Below are 15632 nucleotides of genomic sequence, written 5' to 3'. Positions count from 1 at the left end.
GCAACATAGCACGCAGTAGTATAGGTAATTAATTTTTCATTATAACTTTCTGGCACTTGAAGTTGAGAGATTCTGATACACAGCAGTAATGCAAGGTGAAATAAAATTATTACTGTAAAGTTAGTGAGGAAAACCAGCCAGAGTTGAGCTGGTGCAATAACTCTGAGTTCTTAAGTGCTTTTCAGCTGGAGATCTCAAAGCACTCAACAAAAGAAGGTAAGTAATTATCCTCTTCTTCCAGATGGGGAAACTGAAGTTAAAGGGTGGGATTCACAAAGGTACTTAGGCACGTAAGTCCAGGGGCGGCGCTAGCTTTTTTGCCGCCCCAAGCACGGCAGGCAGGTTGCCTTCGGCAGCATGCCTGCGGCAGGTCCCCGGTCCCGCGGATTCGGTGGCATGCCTGTGGGAGGTCCACCGGTTCCGCGGCTTCGGCGTACCCACTGCTGAAGCCACAGGACCGGCGGACCTCCTGCAAGCAAGCCGCCGAAGGCTGCCTGACTGCTGCCCTCGCAAGGACCGGCAGGGCGCCCCCCGCGGCTTGCCGCCCCAGGCACACGCTTGGAGTGCTGGTGCCTGGAGCTGCTGGTGCCTAAGTCCCAGTTTTAGGCTCCATTGCAATCCACAAAACTCCTGCCAAGCGCTATAGGTGCCTAAATTTACTCAGCTCCTAAATGTTAAGGATAAAAGTCCCCTAGCTGATTATGTTTCTGCTTCTGGGTTTGCTTTCTACTCTCACTCTAGGTGTTCAGACACCTTTCTCCCACCTGAGCCCCAGAGCAGTCCACAAACAGGGGGGAAATAGGCGTTCACTTACCTATCTCATGTGTAGGACCTCTTCTGGTAGCTGGCCTTTGAGCACACCAACCACACCGGGTCCCATTCAAAATCTGAGGAGAGGAAGAAAAGGTGTTTACTGTACACATTTTAGCTCAGTGGTTAGAGCAGTCACCTGTGTGAGAGACCCAATTTCCCCCTCTCCCTGAGCAGGGAAAAGAGAATCTGAGTGCACTAACCACTAGGATATTCTGACGTGGGCTTCCCACAATCTCTCCTGCTGAAGTTATTGCACTCTGGATAAATAAGGAAAGAATGCTTGGAGCAGGGGCACTGGACCCTGGGTCTTCCACCTCCCATGTGGATGTCCCACCAACATACAGAAAGGGGAATTGACCATGGGTTTACCACATCCCAGGTGAGTGCTCCAACCACTGGGCTAAAAGCTCCTTTTCTACCACTGTCGCAGTTTTAGGTGGAGTGAGACAGGCATCCATCTCATTCCTGTAAGAAGCTGTTTAGATGTCTAAGCCTCCTGACTCCGAGAGGGGTTCCCATTCATGGATTGCTAAGTAGAGATAGGTGCTTCCCTGCAGCTTGGACTTCCATGCTAATCTGTGAAAGGAGAGGGGCTTAGCCCACACCCCTGCTATCAGCAACTTCTATTGGCTAGTTTAGGCAGCTCCCCACCTAGCTTGTTGGCTGTTGTGGATTGCATCCTAAGGCTCCTATCTCACCCCATTCATTGTAGAGCCTAATTCAGGCTTTGTGGATTGCAGTGCTGTTCCTATGATTTTTCTAGTTGCCACATTGCTCAGCATTGCAATGCCTAACCCCATGTGTGGATCTAGGTTGAAGAGGTTGTGATGTGCCTAAGCTCACAGAGCAAACCACTAGTAGAACTGGGAATAGAATAGGGATCTACTGATTTCCAAACTAGCGTCCTATCCGCTGCACCTTGCTGCCTCTCATAGGGCATTGTGAGCCTACTGTGTATTGCAGCTTCAGTATAGTTTAGATATAATTTTAGTACAGCCAGACCCTCTACCATAGTAATAAAATGTTAGAATCTCAGGGAAAAACACTTCATTATTGTGTACAAAGCCAGACACTGGTGCCTGCTGGCTTCAAGACAGGTTTTGTTCTGGGTAGTTTTAGGCTATCATTTTCAACATTCAAAGAGAAATAAATATCAAACATTCCTAACAATATACCACAAACAAAGGAAGTTACAAGTAAGCAGCTAATCTTTATTCCTCTACTTCCCTGCTAACATTTGTAGCTTGTGATCTGTTGGGGTTCCCCATCCCAAAAGGTGATGACTCATATAATGCACATCTGTGTTTAGACAAGTTTCAAAATCTGAGTTCAGGGGAAGATTTTGCTACAAATTTGGCAGATTCACTTCAATAAAAAAAAAAAAATCACTGCTATGCACCCTAAATATAGCACCAGTACTTGAATTAAATGGTGCCTTTTATTTAGATTTATACTAACTTCAGAACAAGTGCACACAAAGTCTAAACCAGCACTATGTCAATATATAAATGACCAGCTAGATTCTCAATCTGTGTCAAAGTTCCCTTCATTATTCCATAAACACACTTAAGATATATATTTAGCAATCAAGATGGGGAAAGACATGCAGGCTCTCTCTCTCTCTCTATATATATATATATGGATAGTGTATAGTGTCCATGGGTGTGTCACAAGATATTGCCTAGCATTCTATTGGTACCATCATACCCAGCCAAAAGAGCACTGGAGCCTACCTCCATGCACAGGGGTAGGAAGTCTAATTTTTTTCTCCCTTACTTTATATTCTACAGGGAGTAAAATATTTTAATAAAATCTTCAGTATTAAAAAATTATGGACTTGACTTACTCCCTAAGGCAGACTGCAGGCTCCAGCCCCTTTCAACATTAGCTGGTGCATCTGACTGAACAGAAAGAAGCAGGCACTTCAAGATGACTGCTTATTTGCCAGGAATAGAAGGGGAGAAATGGCTAAGGTGTTGAATGCCTCTCTTTGTTGGGTTATTTCATCTGGCCTATTCAGCACAGAGCTATTTTAATTTTTTTTTAATGTGCAGTTCACCTTTCATTAAATTTGAAATTATTCTGCACCGAGTCTGAGCAGTCCATGTTGCAGTAAAAAATGTACTGGTGTCTTTACACACATGAGTGTACACATTCATTTATTATCCAAAGGCAGGGGCTGGGCCCAATAATACTTGTTTGTAGTTCCTACTTTTATTGGCCTCTGGCTCCTCCCTCTGCAAAGCACTGATATGCATCCTATAGTCACAATGAAGGATGTACCAGCATTCTCAGGCTGCTTCTCTCTGCAGACAAGATGCTGCCTCATGCTTTAACATTAAAGGCTCATAGAGAGAGAAAATATTTGGAACATTCCATCACAGCAGGGGTTTGTTGTTGTAATTTTTTTCTTTCTTTTCCCTGATCTGGAGAAAATTTAAATTATTTTTGAATTTCATCATTTTGTCCATTTTATTGCTTTGTATTGTTGAGGGCTCCCCTATGTCTCTGCCTGCAATCAGCAATTCTTCGTATCTCTCAAGCAGCTCATGTATTCATACCTGTATGGCCACAGGCTTTCAGACTGAGACTTGGGTTTATAGAGAAATTATTAGGGTGGCTTCCAAAGTCTCAGGATTTCCGGTGGTGCCTCACCCAGGGCCCCAGGCCCCTCAATCAGAAAACAATGTTGACAGAAGAGACAGGAGTAGAGTCCACACAGAGCGCAGAGAAACAGTTGTGTTTTTGAGCTCCACCATTTTCCCGTTTCACATACAGGCAGAGATTATCTTCCTGGTGATAAAATAATTGCAGTTTATTTGCTTTTTCTTTTGAACTTCCTGAATCACAGAGAGACGTTGGGTTTGAATTGGGGCATGTCACCTGAGAGGAAAGTCTCAAGTTACTCCATGACTTGGTCCAGGGACCAGTGGCTGTGGTACCAAAAGGAGGAGGAGCCCTCAAACACAGGCCCAAATTCTGCCTGCTACATTTCCACTCACTTCAGTAGCAGCCATGAAGCCGGGCCTTTCAAAAGGGCAGAATTAGTTAGGTCATAACCTGAGGGGCTAGAAGGCTCAAAATTCCAGTTAATCCCTTTCTTCCTCTGCCTCCCCTTGGCAGACCCGTGAGCTGGCTCTTGCTCAAACAGTGGGCCTACAGCACTGTGGTGGTAATGCTGCACCGACTCATCTGACGCCTCTGCACATGGAGTGCCAGCCAATCTCGAGCTGCCTTAGACACCCAAGTCCCGCCTTCCGAGTGCCTTCTGACAGGCAAAGTGTTGGGGGGAGGGGTGGCTAGGAGGCCTCACAGGGGTCTGTGGTCTGTGCCTTGTTGTGTTCTTTAAAATAGAAGACCTGAGGGTGGCCTCTAACTGGGAAAGGTAGAAACATCCCCAAAGGTAGCCTAATACCAGTCCTCACATGGGACCGGGTTGAGTTTACACACAGCTTTACAAAACAGGCCTCACAACCCTCCTGTGAGGTAGAGCAACAGCCTCATCCCCTTTTCACAGGTGGGAGCTGAGGCACAGAGCAGTTCAGTAACTGGCAAAAGTATCACAGCAGATTGATGGCAGCGCTAGGCTGGAGGATTCAGGGCTTTCTGATGTGGCTGCCTAGGCCCCTCAGCCTCCTCCCAGCTACATAAATTTACCCTGGATGAAGAGGGCATGGTCTATTAAATGGGCCAGACCTAGACATACCTTTCAAAAATACAAATGCGAACAACAAGGAGAAGGGTGATGGGTCAGCTCAGAAGCTTAGCGAGCTGCACTGTGCTACAGGGAGACCTGAGGTAACATCTTCAAAAGCACCTATGTGAAAATGGCCCCAAATGGCAAAACTGTCTTTTGAAAATGGGATTTCGGTTCCTAACTAATGTAGGCACTTTTGAAAAAATTATCCACTGAATCATTTAATGATGGTCTCACTCCCTGTTGTCATGTGAAGGAAGCACACTTAGCCCTGCTACACTCCCTGCTGTGTAATTATTTTATAAAACATCAGGAAATCCTAAATTCTAAGCCAGGCTCTGCCAGCATTTCACTGGGACTTTTGCCAAGTCAATGAACCTCTCCATAGGTTTTGGAAGGAAACTGGATTGTTAGAAACACTGCTGACATGTTCCAAAGCAGAGTTCTCTTTAGTCTTTCTCACCTCAGCCATTTGAATGGTAGGACAGTTGTAACAAGAAAACTGCCATAGATGCAACAGATTCCTTTGGGAACAATATTTACAGTGTTTATTAACAACCACACTTGGGCAGATACAGAATATTTATATGACTTGTAAGAACATTTCTCCAAAACAGCAATACACTAGTATGATATATATTTTTTTAAATTATTAGTTCAAAGCTAAGGATTGTGAAATCTTTGGGCAGGTGGCCCCGACACAGACTTTATACATGACCTTGGGCAACTCAGCTGATCTCTCTGTGCTTCAGCTCCCAATAATCTGCTTGTAGCTCTTTCTTCCACCCATGGTCTGCCTCATGGATTTAGAGCATAAGCTCTTCAGAGCAGGAACTATCTCTTATCCTGTGTTTGTAAAATGCCCAGGCACTGTGGCTCTGATTTCAGTTGGGGTCTTTAGGCACCTTTGGTGCCTTGACCAAGCACCATTAATGAGTGTCCTTTATTACAGCTGTGTTCTCTTCAGTTGGTGGCTGACATTTCTGTTCTCTCTCTCTCTCTCTGTTGCTAGTTTTCTTTAAGGTTTTTTGGAAAGTTTTACCAGAGATTTCATTGCAGAAGTATTAATGACCCCTGTGACAATGGCAGAAAGTGGTGGGCAGGAAAAGGCAAGATGGATCACAACAGTTATCATGAGTTCAGCTCTCCAGGTACTGCATACCAGTTATTGGTGAACTGCATAGGCACTGGCTTCATGGATGCTCTGAGGCTGGAGCACCCACTCATCGGCAGCACCCCTAATCAGCTCCTTCCCCTCCCTGCAGCGCCTCCCACCCTCTGGCAGCCATGCCAATCAGCGCCTCCCCCTGCTGCCCAGCGCCTCCCGCCTGCCATGATCAGCTCAGGAAGCGCTGGGAGGGGAGGGGGAGAAGTAGAGTGACCAGATGTCCCGATTTTATACGGACAGTCCCAATATTCAGGGCTTTTTCTGATATAGGCGCCTATTACCCCCCACACTCTGTCCAGATTTTTCACACTTGCTATCTGGTCATCCTAAGGAGGAGTGAGGGCAGGGCATGCGTGAGGGTGGGGGCACAACGAAGTGAGAAGAGGTGGAGCGGGGGGATGGGGGCAGAGTGAGGGTAGGAGGAGGCAGGGTGGGGTGGGGCTTTGGGGGAACAGGTGGAGCACCCCCCGACACATTAGAAAATTGGCACCTCTGGTCAACTGCAGCAACTGATTCACTAATATTGAACCAACTGTCAAGTATTTCCAAGATTTTATAACAGGAAAATATTTTATGCAATGCTAAAGTATATAATAGATACAGGAAAATGTGTATCACTTACCTGGTAAACCTGCTGCTACCATAGACCTACCTTTTTCTTCATGTTTTTTCTTATTCTGCTATTTCCCTTCATGTTTGGTACCAGTTTAGTATTCCTGCCACCTGCTGTTGTGAGTTAAATGTTTTCCTAACCCATATCTTTCTTTTTATATTGCATTGATACTACTATATGGATTTCTTTTTTTCCAGCTTATCAATGTAAGTCATTCCAGCAAGGATGTTGTCGTCTTCTAGATTCCCCCCTGAAGATTTTATCTCTTCCATTATACAGTATTAATACTTTGGATAGATTACAGTAATAAGTTATGAGATTCAAATATGGGTGCACAACTTTTGTTTTAAAATTCAGACTCTTGAGGAGACCGAAGTCTGATTTGAGCATGTTAAAGTCACAGTCCAGAATGTGTGTGATTGTTCGAGATATTTTTTTCTAGAACACTAGAAAATTCAACCTGCAGGTTGAAAAATATGTACAAGTCCACCCCATTCTTCAGATGACATTGTTGCATGGTGTCATCATCTTGCTTTCCTAAGCAGTTTGTATTCTGCCATGAAGCTCCCATGGTAAGGATGTTGTCCAGAGCAGTCTTTTCTGATCTATCTGTCCTTCAAGTCAAATGCTGACATCCTTATTGATTCATTCAAACCAGCCTACTTAATTGCAGGCAAACAAACATCTAGTGTGTACATTTCTACTGTCTGCAAATCTTCCTTCTGTGCATTACTTTTTAAAAACAAAGATTTGACTGTAAAATGTTGTTTGCGAAGTTTCCTTGTGTATTATGCAAGTGTTTCCTGTGAAAAAATGAATGTAGACAGGCTGGAAGAGGTAAAAAAAATTAGAAGTTTGTCACCCCATTATTTCATACCTAAATCATTGTTGCAGCTATGCAAATATTTCATATTCTCATCAATTATGCAAAAGTTCAATTAAAATGTTTAAAATCATTACTGCTACTGGAGTAAAAATATTTTCTAAACTAAGGTACTCAAGACCTTTTAACAGTCAGACTCTGTTTTAAGAGTCCAGTTGATATGATTGCAAGCATGTTTTAAAATACATTTTTTACATTTATTTAGAGTCATGAAGTTTCAGAATCTCTACAGAGTCAACACCACAGAGTTCGATATTCAGATTCGGTGGAAAATGGATCCATGATTTTTTCTCTTTCTGGTACAGTAAATTGAATTGCAGTACATATTTCTTAAAGAACTCACCAGAAATTCTAATGGGGTATAGGAGCAGATCCTCTTGCAGTAGCACAGAGTAGACCTAAGAACCTGTACAAAAGCTGCATTGCAGAAATGTCATACAATTTGGAATATTGGATGTGAAAGTGCCAAAGTATTTTCTTTTTCAAGAGGCCAACATTAGAAAAGAGTGGAAGTGAGGAGAGGAGGGGCTGTGAATAGAAATCGGATACTAGTTATTGCATTAAAGTGCAGTTGTAGTCTGAAAAGTGTCTATATAAAATGTCATCTTGCTTGACAGAACAGCTCCTTATGTGTACCTAATGACTTTTGTGATTTAAAAAAAAAAAATCTGCTGTTATTTAATCTTATTAGCTTTACTGAAGCCATTCATCTTAGAGTGACTGAGTTGGATTCTATTCCTTCTGTGCATTAATCAAGCTGTTTACTGAATCCCAGTCACACCTGCGTGAATCTAGCTGAGACAATATCACTGCACAAATATCACTAAAGCGTAATTTAGCCAGCAGAACCTTTACTACTGGTGACGATGTGTGAAAAGAAAACCAGCTTGACCTTAATCTTCTAAGTCAAATTTGCTGAGCTGGCAGTTACAAAAAAAAATTTCTCTGTAAAATGAGCCGCTTTGACCAGGAAATCACTGAGGCAACAAACATGAAACCCCATACTACTATTTCTACAGTTGCTTTTCAGAATAGAACAGCACTTTAAACCACTAAAGTGACATTTAGGCAAAATAGTTCTGCTTATTCTGAATCTGAACCCTTTCTTTGCCATCAACATTGCATGAGGCATGAATAAGTTTCCACCACACCCGTCTAACCTGAGCTGCTCTTTCCATGTCCTGCATGTTGCTAAGTCTCAGAAGTTTCCCTGTCTGAGGACTGTTTGACAAAGGGATTCTTTCAGTTGGTCCCTTTTGCTTGTTCCTTCAGGTGCCCAATGGCACATCTGCCATTGCAGATGCTCTGTCTTTGTTCTTAAGCTGTTCCCCACATATTTCTAGCTTCTTTTCTTCATAACTTTAGAGATAAAGGTTTGTTGAAGTCTGACTCATCTTGGCAATTGTTATAAATTCATCCCATTAAATACCTAGAATTTGTCTGTATCGTTTGTGGATTTCAAGATTTCCCATCCATATGTTAATATGGAAATAACATTTAAGTTGAAAACTTGTAGTTTGGTCTTAAATTGTAGATTTTCGATGACCAAATCTTAAACTGGTGACTGCAGCTGCTGCTGTTCAATTTGTGACATTATTTCCTTCTGGCCATCCCCATTGGCTTGCACATTACTGCCAAGGTATGTGAATTGACTCACATTTTATATTCCTTTGCCTTCTAAAGTAATGCTTGAGTTGGGAGTTCTGCTTATTGATGACTTAGTAGTTACAAGACTAAACCTCATTACTAGCTTGAAGTAACAAACTGAGCTTACATTATAATCAATTTCTTCTCTAGGCATTGCATTTCTATTGGCAGACACACAAGACTTATTTAAGACAGGAGGAGAACTGTTTTTAGGCAGAACTGAGAAGTTCATAAACGTTCATCGGAATAGTTTTTTGCTTTTGTCAGCTGCCTTGCATGGACCAAAAGAATGGGATTTAATGTTCAGGATTCAGAAAAGGTATGTCTTTAATGGGACCAGTATTTTTATTACTAAAGAATAATGAGATGCAATATTAATGAATATTTACACAAAGGTCCTATATACAGATTTTGAAAGGTCCTGCCAAGCTGGACACTTGCCAGACTGCTGTGAGGTGATCCAATGGCTGAATCTTCAGGTGTTTTAAGCCTCCAGAGTCTCAACAGAGCCAAGGCATTGTCTCTGTCTTGGGGTTCCTAGGCACATGCTCAGGGTTCAGACCCTCGGTCTAGTATCCCCCTCTTGAGAGCTGCAACCTCACAGCTCATTACCCAGTCCTTAGAAACAGTGCTAAGCAGGAGCAGATTTACCATGAAACAAGCCGTGTGGTGGCCCCCAAAATGCAGGACAAATCTCATCTGACAACCTCCCCCTGAGTCCCGGCCAGTGGCACAGCAGGGCTCAGGCAGGCAGGCTGCCTGCATGCCGTGGCCGGTGGCCCACGCTGCTCCCCGAAGCGGCTGGCTGCTGGCACGTCTCTGTGCACCCCTGCTGGGGGGGGAGGCAGTGCCGTGTGCTGCCCCTGCCAGCACACAGAGACCCGCTGCTGCCCTCCCCCCAAAGGGGCGCACAGAGACGTGCCAGCAGCAGGGCTAAGGCGGCTCCCTGCCTGCTCTGCCTCCTGCCCTCTACACCGCGCTGCTCCCGGAAGCAGCGGCCCTACGGCGTGTGTGTGTGTGTGTGTGTGTGTGTGTGTCCGCGTGCTGCCCCTGCCCTAAGCGCCAACTCCACAGCTCCCATTGCCCAGGAACTACAGCCAATGGGAGCTGCACGGGCGGCGCCTGAGGGCAGCGGTCCACGGAGAGCCCCTGCTCCCGCCCCAAACCAATGAGCCGCTGCCAAAGGAGTGTGTGTGCGCCAGTCGCTTTGGGAGCCGCGCTGCCCCATCCCAGAGCTCGCACCCAAACTTTCTCCCAGCGTCTGATCCCTCAACCCTCCCACACCCAAAGCCCCAGCCCAGAGCCCGGACCCAGCACCCAAACTCCCTCCCAAAGCCCGACCCCTGCACCCCAACCAACTTTATTTTCATGTACTTCCCATTACTTATAAGATAGGAGGAGGATGAAGGAAAAAAAGAATAAAAAACGGGGGGGGGGGGGAATAAGAGAATGTTCTTTTTCTTGGCTGGGTTCCAAGGGGGCCCCCCCCGAAAATGAAGCTGCGCACAGGGACCCACTAACTCTAAATCCGCCATTGGTGCTAAGCCCTTAGACTTTCACCCAGAATTTAAATTCACCCCATCCCAGAACTTTAGCTGTGTGGGTCTCCTGGGCCTACAGTGTAACACATAAAACACACAGACACTTTGCACAGGATTCTAACACCATTGCTTTTTACCTAATCACACGAGAAATACTCACCTCTGTTCAAAAATAATAAACCGTATATGCATTTCCTTGTCTGTTTCCTCACCACTCCAGAGCACTCTTTGGGCTGGGGTCGGAGTTGTCAGGGGCATCCAGAATCCTTCTGCTGCAATGCATGGCTTGCATTCTGAAATATGGACCCTTCTCTCACCTAGGCTAATCCATCCCCTTCCTCTTGCCTGCGTGTCTTCACCCACTATGGTTTTTAAAGGCTGCCCTCAACACTTTGGCTTCTTCATCCTGTATTTTGGAATTTCCCACTCTCCAAATGCCAGACGCACACACCCCCAACCCCCCCTCCCTCCCCCCCAAAAAGTGAGGGAAGTTGGAGAACTAGTTTCTCCTAGTATGCAGTAACTCCTTTGTTCTTCCCAGGTAAGACCTATTCAGATGCTGATAGTCCTTAACAATCTGCTCTTAGGCCTGGTCTACACTAACCCCCCAAGTCGAAGTAAGGTACGCAACTTCAGCTACGTGAATAACGTAGCTGAAGTCGACATACCTTAGTTCGAACTTACCGCGGTTCAGACGCGGTCCACACGCGGCAGGCAGGCTCCCCGTCGACTCCGCGGTACTCCTCTCGCCGAGCTGGAGTACCGCAGTCGACGGCGAGCACTTCCTGGTTCGACTTATCGCGTCCAGACCAGACGCGATAAGTCAAACCCAGAACTTTGATCCCCAGCCGCCGAACTAGCGGCTGGGTGTAGACCAGCCCTTATTCTTGGTCTGGATATACAGACCTAGAGGCCTTCCATGATACAGCAATTTTACATAGTAACAACTTCATAATATCAACCAGAATTCATAAGTGCTACAGACAGATTTCTAAAATAGTCACACAGGTGAATTTGATTTTGCTTATCTAGTGGAAAATTAGCCAGAGGCTAATGTTTGTAACATTGGCTTGTCTTATTAATAGAGAATGTGCAAAACAATGCTATCAATTATTTTGACATATCACAGTCAACTTGACAGCATGGGACACTCTTGAAAGCATGACAAGTAACACTTTCTTCAATCACTTCAATAATATATTTAGTGATTCTTTTTTCTAGGCTTGTAATACTGACTGGAAAATTTTGCTATTTTTCTTTAATTTCTAAAAACCCACAACTTTCTCCTGTAACAAGTCTTGTCTGCATAAAGAAATATTTAACAAATGTTTGTTCACCAGTTTTTAAAACTTCTTACCTATAGTCACAAGGAGGGTCACAGGAGCCGTAAGTATCTGAACAGCTGGCTACTTATTTGGATTAAACCTTTGATTATTCTAAAGCATTCTCATCCCATGTCACCCTAATTCTTCACATTTAGGCCATGTCTACGCTACCACTTACGTTGGCTAAACTTATGTTGCTCAGGAGGGTGTTTTTTCCCACCCCCGAGTGACATAAGTTTCGCCAGCATAAGTGGTAGTGTGCATAGCGCTATGTTGGTGGGACAGCCTCTTCTGCTGACATAGCTGCTGCTGCTTGTTGTGGGTGGTCTAATTATGTCAACAGGAGAGCTCTCTCCCGTTGGCATAAAGAGGCTACACAAGAGATCTTACAGCAGCACAGTTGCATCGGTGGGTACAGTTGTGCCGCTGTAAGGTCTCTAGTGTAGACATAGTCCCTAAAGTATTTTAGCACTATTCTGGAAAGCAAAATCTGTGCAAGTGTTTCTAGAAGTTTAGGTTTCTAAACCTTCTTGCCTCCATTTCACTGCTAAGTTCCAGCTTGAGTAACTAAAACCTATTATAGACCCTGTTGTAAAGATGTCATTGGATGAAGTGGTGGATTGAGAGGGGGGAAATAGTAAAGTCCCATTTATCCCCAGAATAGATATTGCAGACAGAAGCAGTGCAAATTTCCCTGCCCCTTCATAAACTTTTGTGTGTTTAAAGTGAAATTTTTATCAGGATTATCCTCTTGTTTTGTGTATAACTGACAGGTAGCACGATCTGTCTGGATAGTGCGGTAACAAGGTATGGGAGTTTAGATTTAGACCTATTCCTTTTGCTCAGTGTTTTCGGACACCTGACTGTAATCTACCACCATCCTCAACAAATCCACTTGGCTACTGGCATTTTGAGAGTTAAAACTAATTCTGCAAATGGCATGGCAAAGCAGTGCTTACAGTTTCAATCCTTCCTGCGCACATAAATGCTGAAGGAGCTTGGTCTCAAGCAAAGTGGAATAGGGCTTGGGACTCTGTCCCTAAGCATTCCAGAGAAAGAAGGGAGCTTCTCTCCTGTAACACCCCATAAAAATACAGGAAGAGGAGGTGCTGTGGAGGGGGGGGGTGAGAGGGGTGTAAGAATAGTGTCAACCCTTCATTTGCCTTAAAATAAATAAATAAATAAATTAAAAAATACCACAACAAAATAATCCCAAAAACACTCTGCATGCACTGGTGGGGGGTGTAGGAAATACGACTGGAAAATTTCTTACTGATAATTTGCTTTCTGGTAGCAATGTCTCCCACAATTCTGGACATCTGGGCTGCTCTCCTCTCTGCAGCTCACAGAGGCAGATCATTGTTTTGGCGCCACATGGTCTGGACACACATCCTGTGCTTCTGCTTGCTGCCAGATAAATTATTCCCAAACTGTAAAACTTGCATATCATCATTAACAAATGTTCCAGAGATAATGAAGTACTTATGTACATTAGACCAAGGACAACAGTCATATGGTAACAAGACCCCTACCAGGATGGGTAGAATTGTGGGAGATGCTGCTAGCAGGAAGGGAATTATTGGTAAGAAATTTTCTGTTCTGCAGCACAGCATCTCCTACAATTCTGGATGTCTGGGAAACAGTGAGATGTAGCGATGGTAGGAAAAAGTTTGGTAGGAAAGAAGTGCAGAGGAGCAAGCAGGGAGATGCTGCAGTGAAAGCTCAGGGACAGTTAAACCCCCCAGAGGTTAACTGACCCAGGGAGAAAGAGGAATGCTGAGGAGGGAGAACACTGCTCCCCACTGCCCAAAAAACTGGGTAGAAAAGTTAAAATAGAAGTTGTAAGGGCAGGAGGCAAAGAAACTGCCACTGTCTGCTGCTGTGGAGGCAGAGAATCTGGCAGCAAGCAGGAGCAGAAGGGATATGGCCAGACCATGTGGTGCCAAAACACTGCCTCCATGAGATGCACAGAGAGGACAGCAGCCCAGACGTCCAGAATTGTGGGAAATACTTGGATGGAGAAATATTATTTGGATAATGTGAGAAGGGTTTTTCAGCCTTAAGCTGTCATGTACTGTAAATATATATTTTAAATGTAACCATGGTTATTCTGATGTGCAGATTCCTGGGCAGTAATTTACGAGTAATTCCAGTTCATAACACTGCTGAAACTGTTAAACTCATGCTAACTATAGCCAAGGTAAGTCTTGTGGTATATATTAACAAATATTACCCATGAACGTTTTTTTTTTAATACATTAATAAAAACAATGAATTATAAAAAAAAATTTTGTCCTTAACTGAGCTTGTAGCTTACTGTTACATTGATCAGAGTCCCAACAATAACTACTGTTCTAAGAACGCAAGCCGAAGACTGATGTTGTAGTTCAAATGTTTGTTTCAAACTATTATCAACAATAGCTTTAAAAGGTCTTATTAGCATGTATAAAGATGAATGACAGAGCTCTAGGGCCTAATTCTGCTCTCACTTGCCACTGTAAATCAGGAGTGACTCCATTCATTTATTAGTGTAAAACTAGTATGAAATCAAAATCAGGCTGTAAATATTGAAGGTCTTCTTAAAGTAAATTATTAACCTAAAGACTATAGCAGCTTGTGGACTTCAATCAATAATAGATTTACTTGTATAAATCTATTCTATAGACTAGCAACTACAACAGAGCCGTTTGTGTTCTTTATATCTGTGCAACTGCCACACATCCTACATGCTTAAGTAAACAAGAATTTTCTTTGAAAAGATTAATGCATATGCAGAAGTTATTTAATGATTTTTCTACAGAAATGCTGAGTCAACGTTAATTATACTAGTATGAACAGCACTCCAATAATGTACCAAAAATAAAAGGAATAGCACAAACCAGATATTAGTTTGCATTTTATCCTTTTCATAAGTGGTCACCGTATAAAAAATTAGCATTTACCAAGTTACAATATTCTGGCATAAGATACTGCAATTATTTTCTATTCTAGAGTCTATAAAACAACTGTGGCATCTCATGTACTACAGTGTGACAACTATTAAATGTTGACATCTTAATAGTAACCACTGTACGTCAGACCTCTAGCTTTTTGTGAAATCTGTTCTGCACCATATCCTAATTCAGTGTTAAATAAAATAAGGCGTACTGCTATACATTTTGAAGCTCTCCTGCACTTGATCTGCACTAATGTCCCAATGACTTCAATGGGAGTTCCATGTAAAGGATGTTAGCATGAGGCCCAGATCTATTTATGGCCATTAAAATATAGTTCTAAATCTTAAGGCCAGAGCCTGGCCCCTGCGGGGGGTCAACTTGCACTAGTTTGCCAGTGCAAAACAGCCTCAAGACTCCCCCATCTGGGGAACCCCAGCTGGAGTACAACATGCATGATGACTGCTGTTTCACTTCTCCCTGTCCCCAGTGCAGGAGGGGTAGCCAGGGAGCAACAATATTTAGCCAATCCTTGGCAGCTGTAACAACCTCTTGTGGGATGTTATTAGAATATGAACAAAGCAGTCCCACAGCTGCTTTAAGTTGTGCTTTAGGATCAGCCTGGCACCCCAATGCAGCTTACCCTGTTACCTTTGTTTCTCTCTCACCCCCAGATATCCAGTTTAGAGAATCTGGTCTGTCTCTTCGTAATTTCCAGTTGTACTATATTAAGAGTAAATGATTCAGTATTTCTTTACCCAAACTATCTAATTCTCTTTTAATCAAAATATTTGTAAGTAGTGTCACATATTTCTTTTTTCCTTTTAAGATCACCTGCAAACCACACATAGACAACATTCGCTACAGAATGCTAATGGCAAAAGCCCAGATCATAGACCAGAGTCCAGTTTGGAAAATGCTTCACAAGATCCAGTTGGATTGTAACTAACTTAGTACCAATTAGATTTATTCTAAACTTCTGGAGTTACATTTCTAAACAAAATACAAATGC

At 43.5% G+C, this 15632-nt stretch overlaps 1 protein-coding gene across 1 annotated transcript; it reads left to right on the top strand.

Moving 5' to 3' along the window:
* Positions 1-5577: 5577 nt before the first annotated feature.
* On the top strand, positions 5578-15569 carry LOC112109872 (uncharacterized protein C1orf146 homolog). The gene is made up of 5 exons (XM_024204584.2): positions 5578-5661; positions 7380-7473; positions 8972-9140; positions 13809-13887; positions 15450-15569. Exons 1-5 carry the CDS (start codon positions 5578-5580, stop codon positions 15567-15569), a joined length of 546 nt encoding a protein of 181 aa, XP_024060352.2.
* The last annotated feature ends 63 nt before the right edge of the window (positions 15570-15632 follow it).

The sequence above is a fragment of the Terrapene carolina genome, unplaced genomic scaffold, assembly GCF_002925995.2.
Source record: "Terrapene carolina triunguis isolate 2854851 unplaced genomic scaffold, T_m_triunguis-2.0 Scaffold210, whole genome shotgun sequence".
Taxonomy (NCBI): domain Eukaryota; kingdom Metazoa; phylum Chordata; order Testudines; family Emydidae; genus Terrapene; species Terrapene triunguis.
Note: the sequence above shows the minus strand (reverse complement) of the source record. Positions and strands in the feature narration are given on the sequence as shown.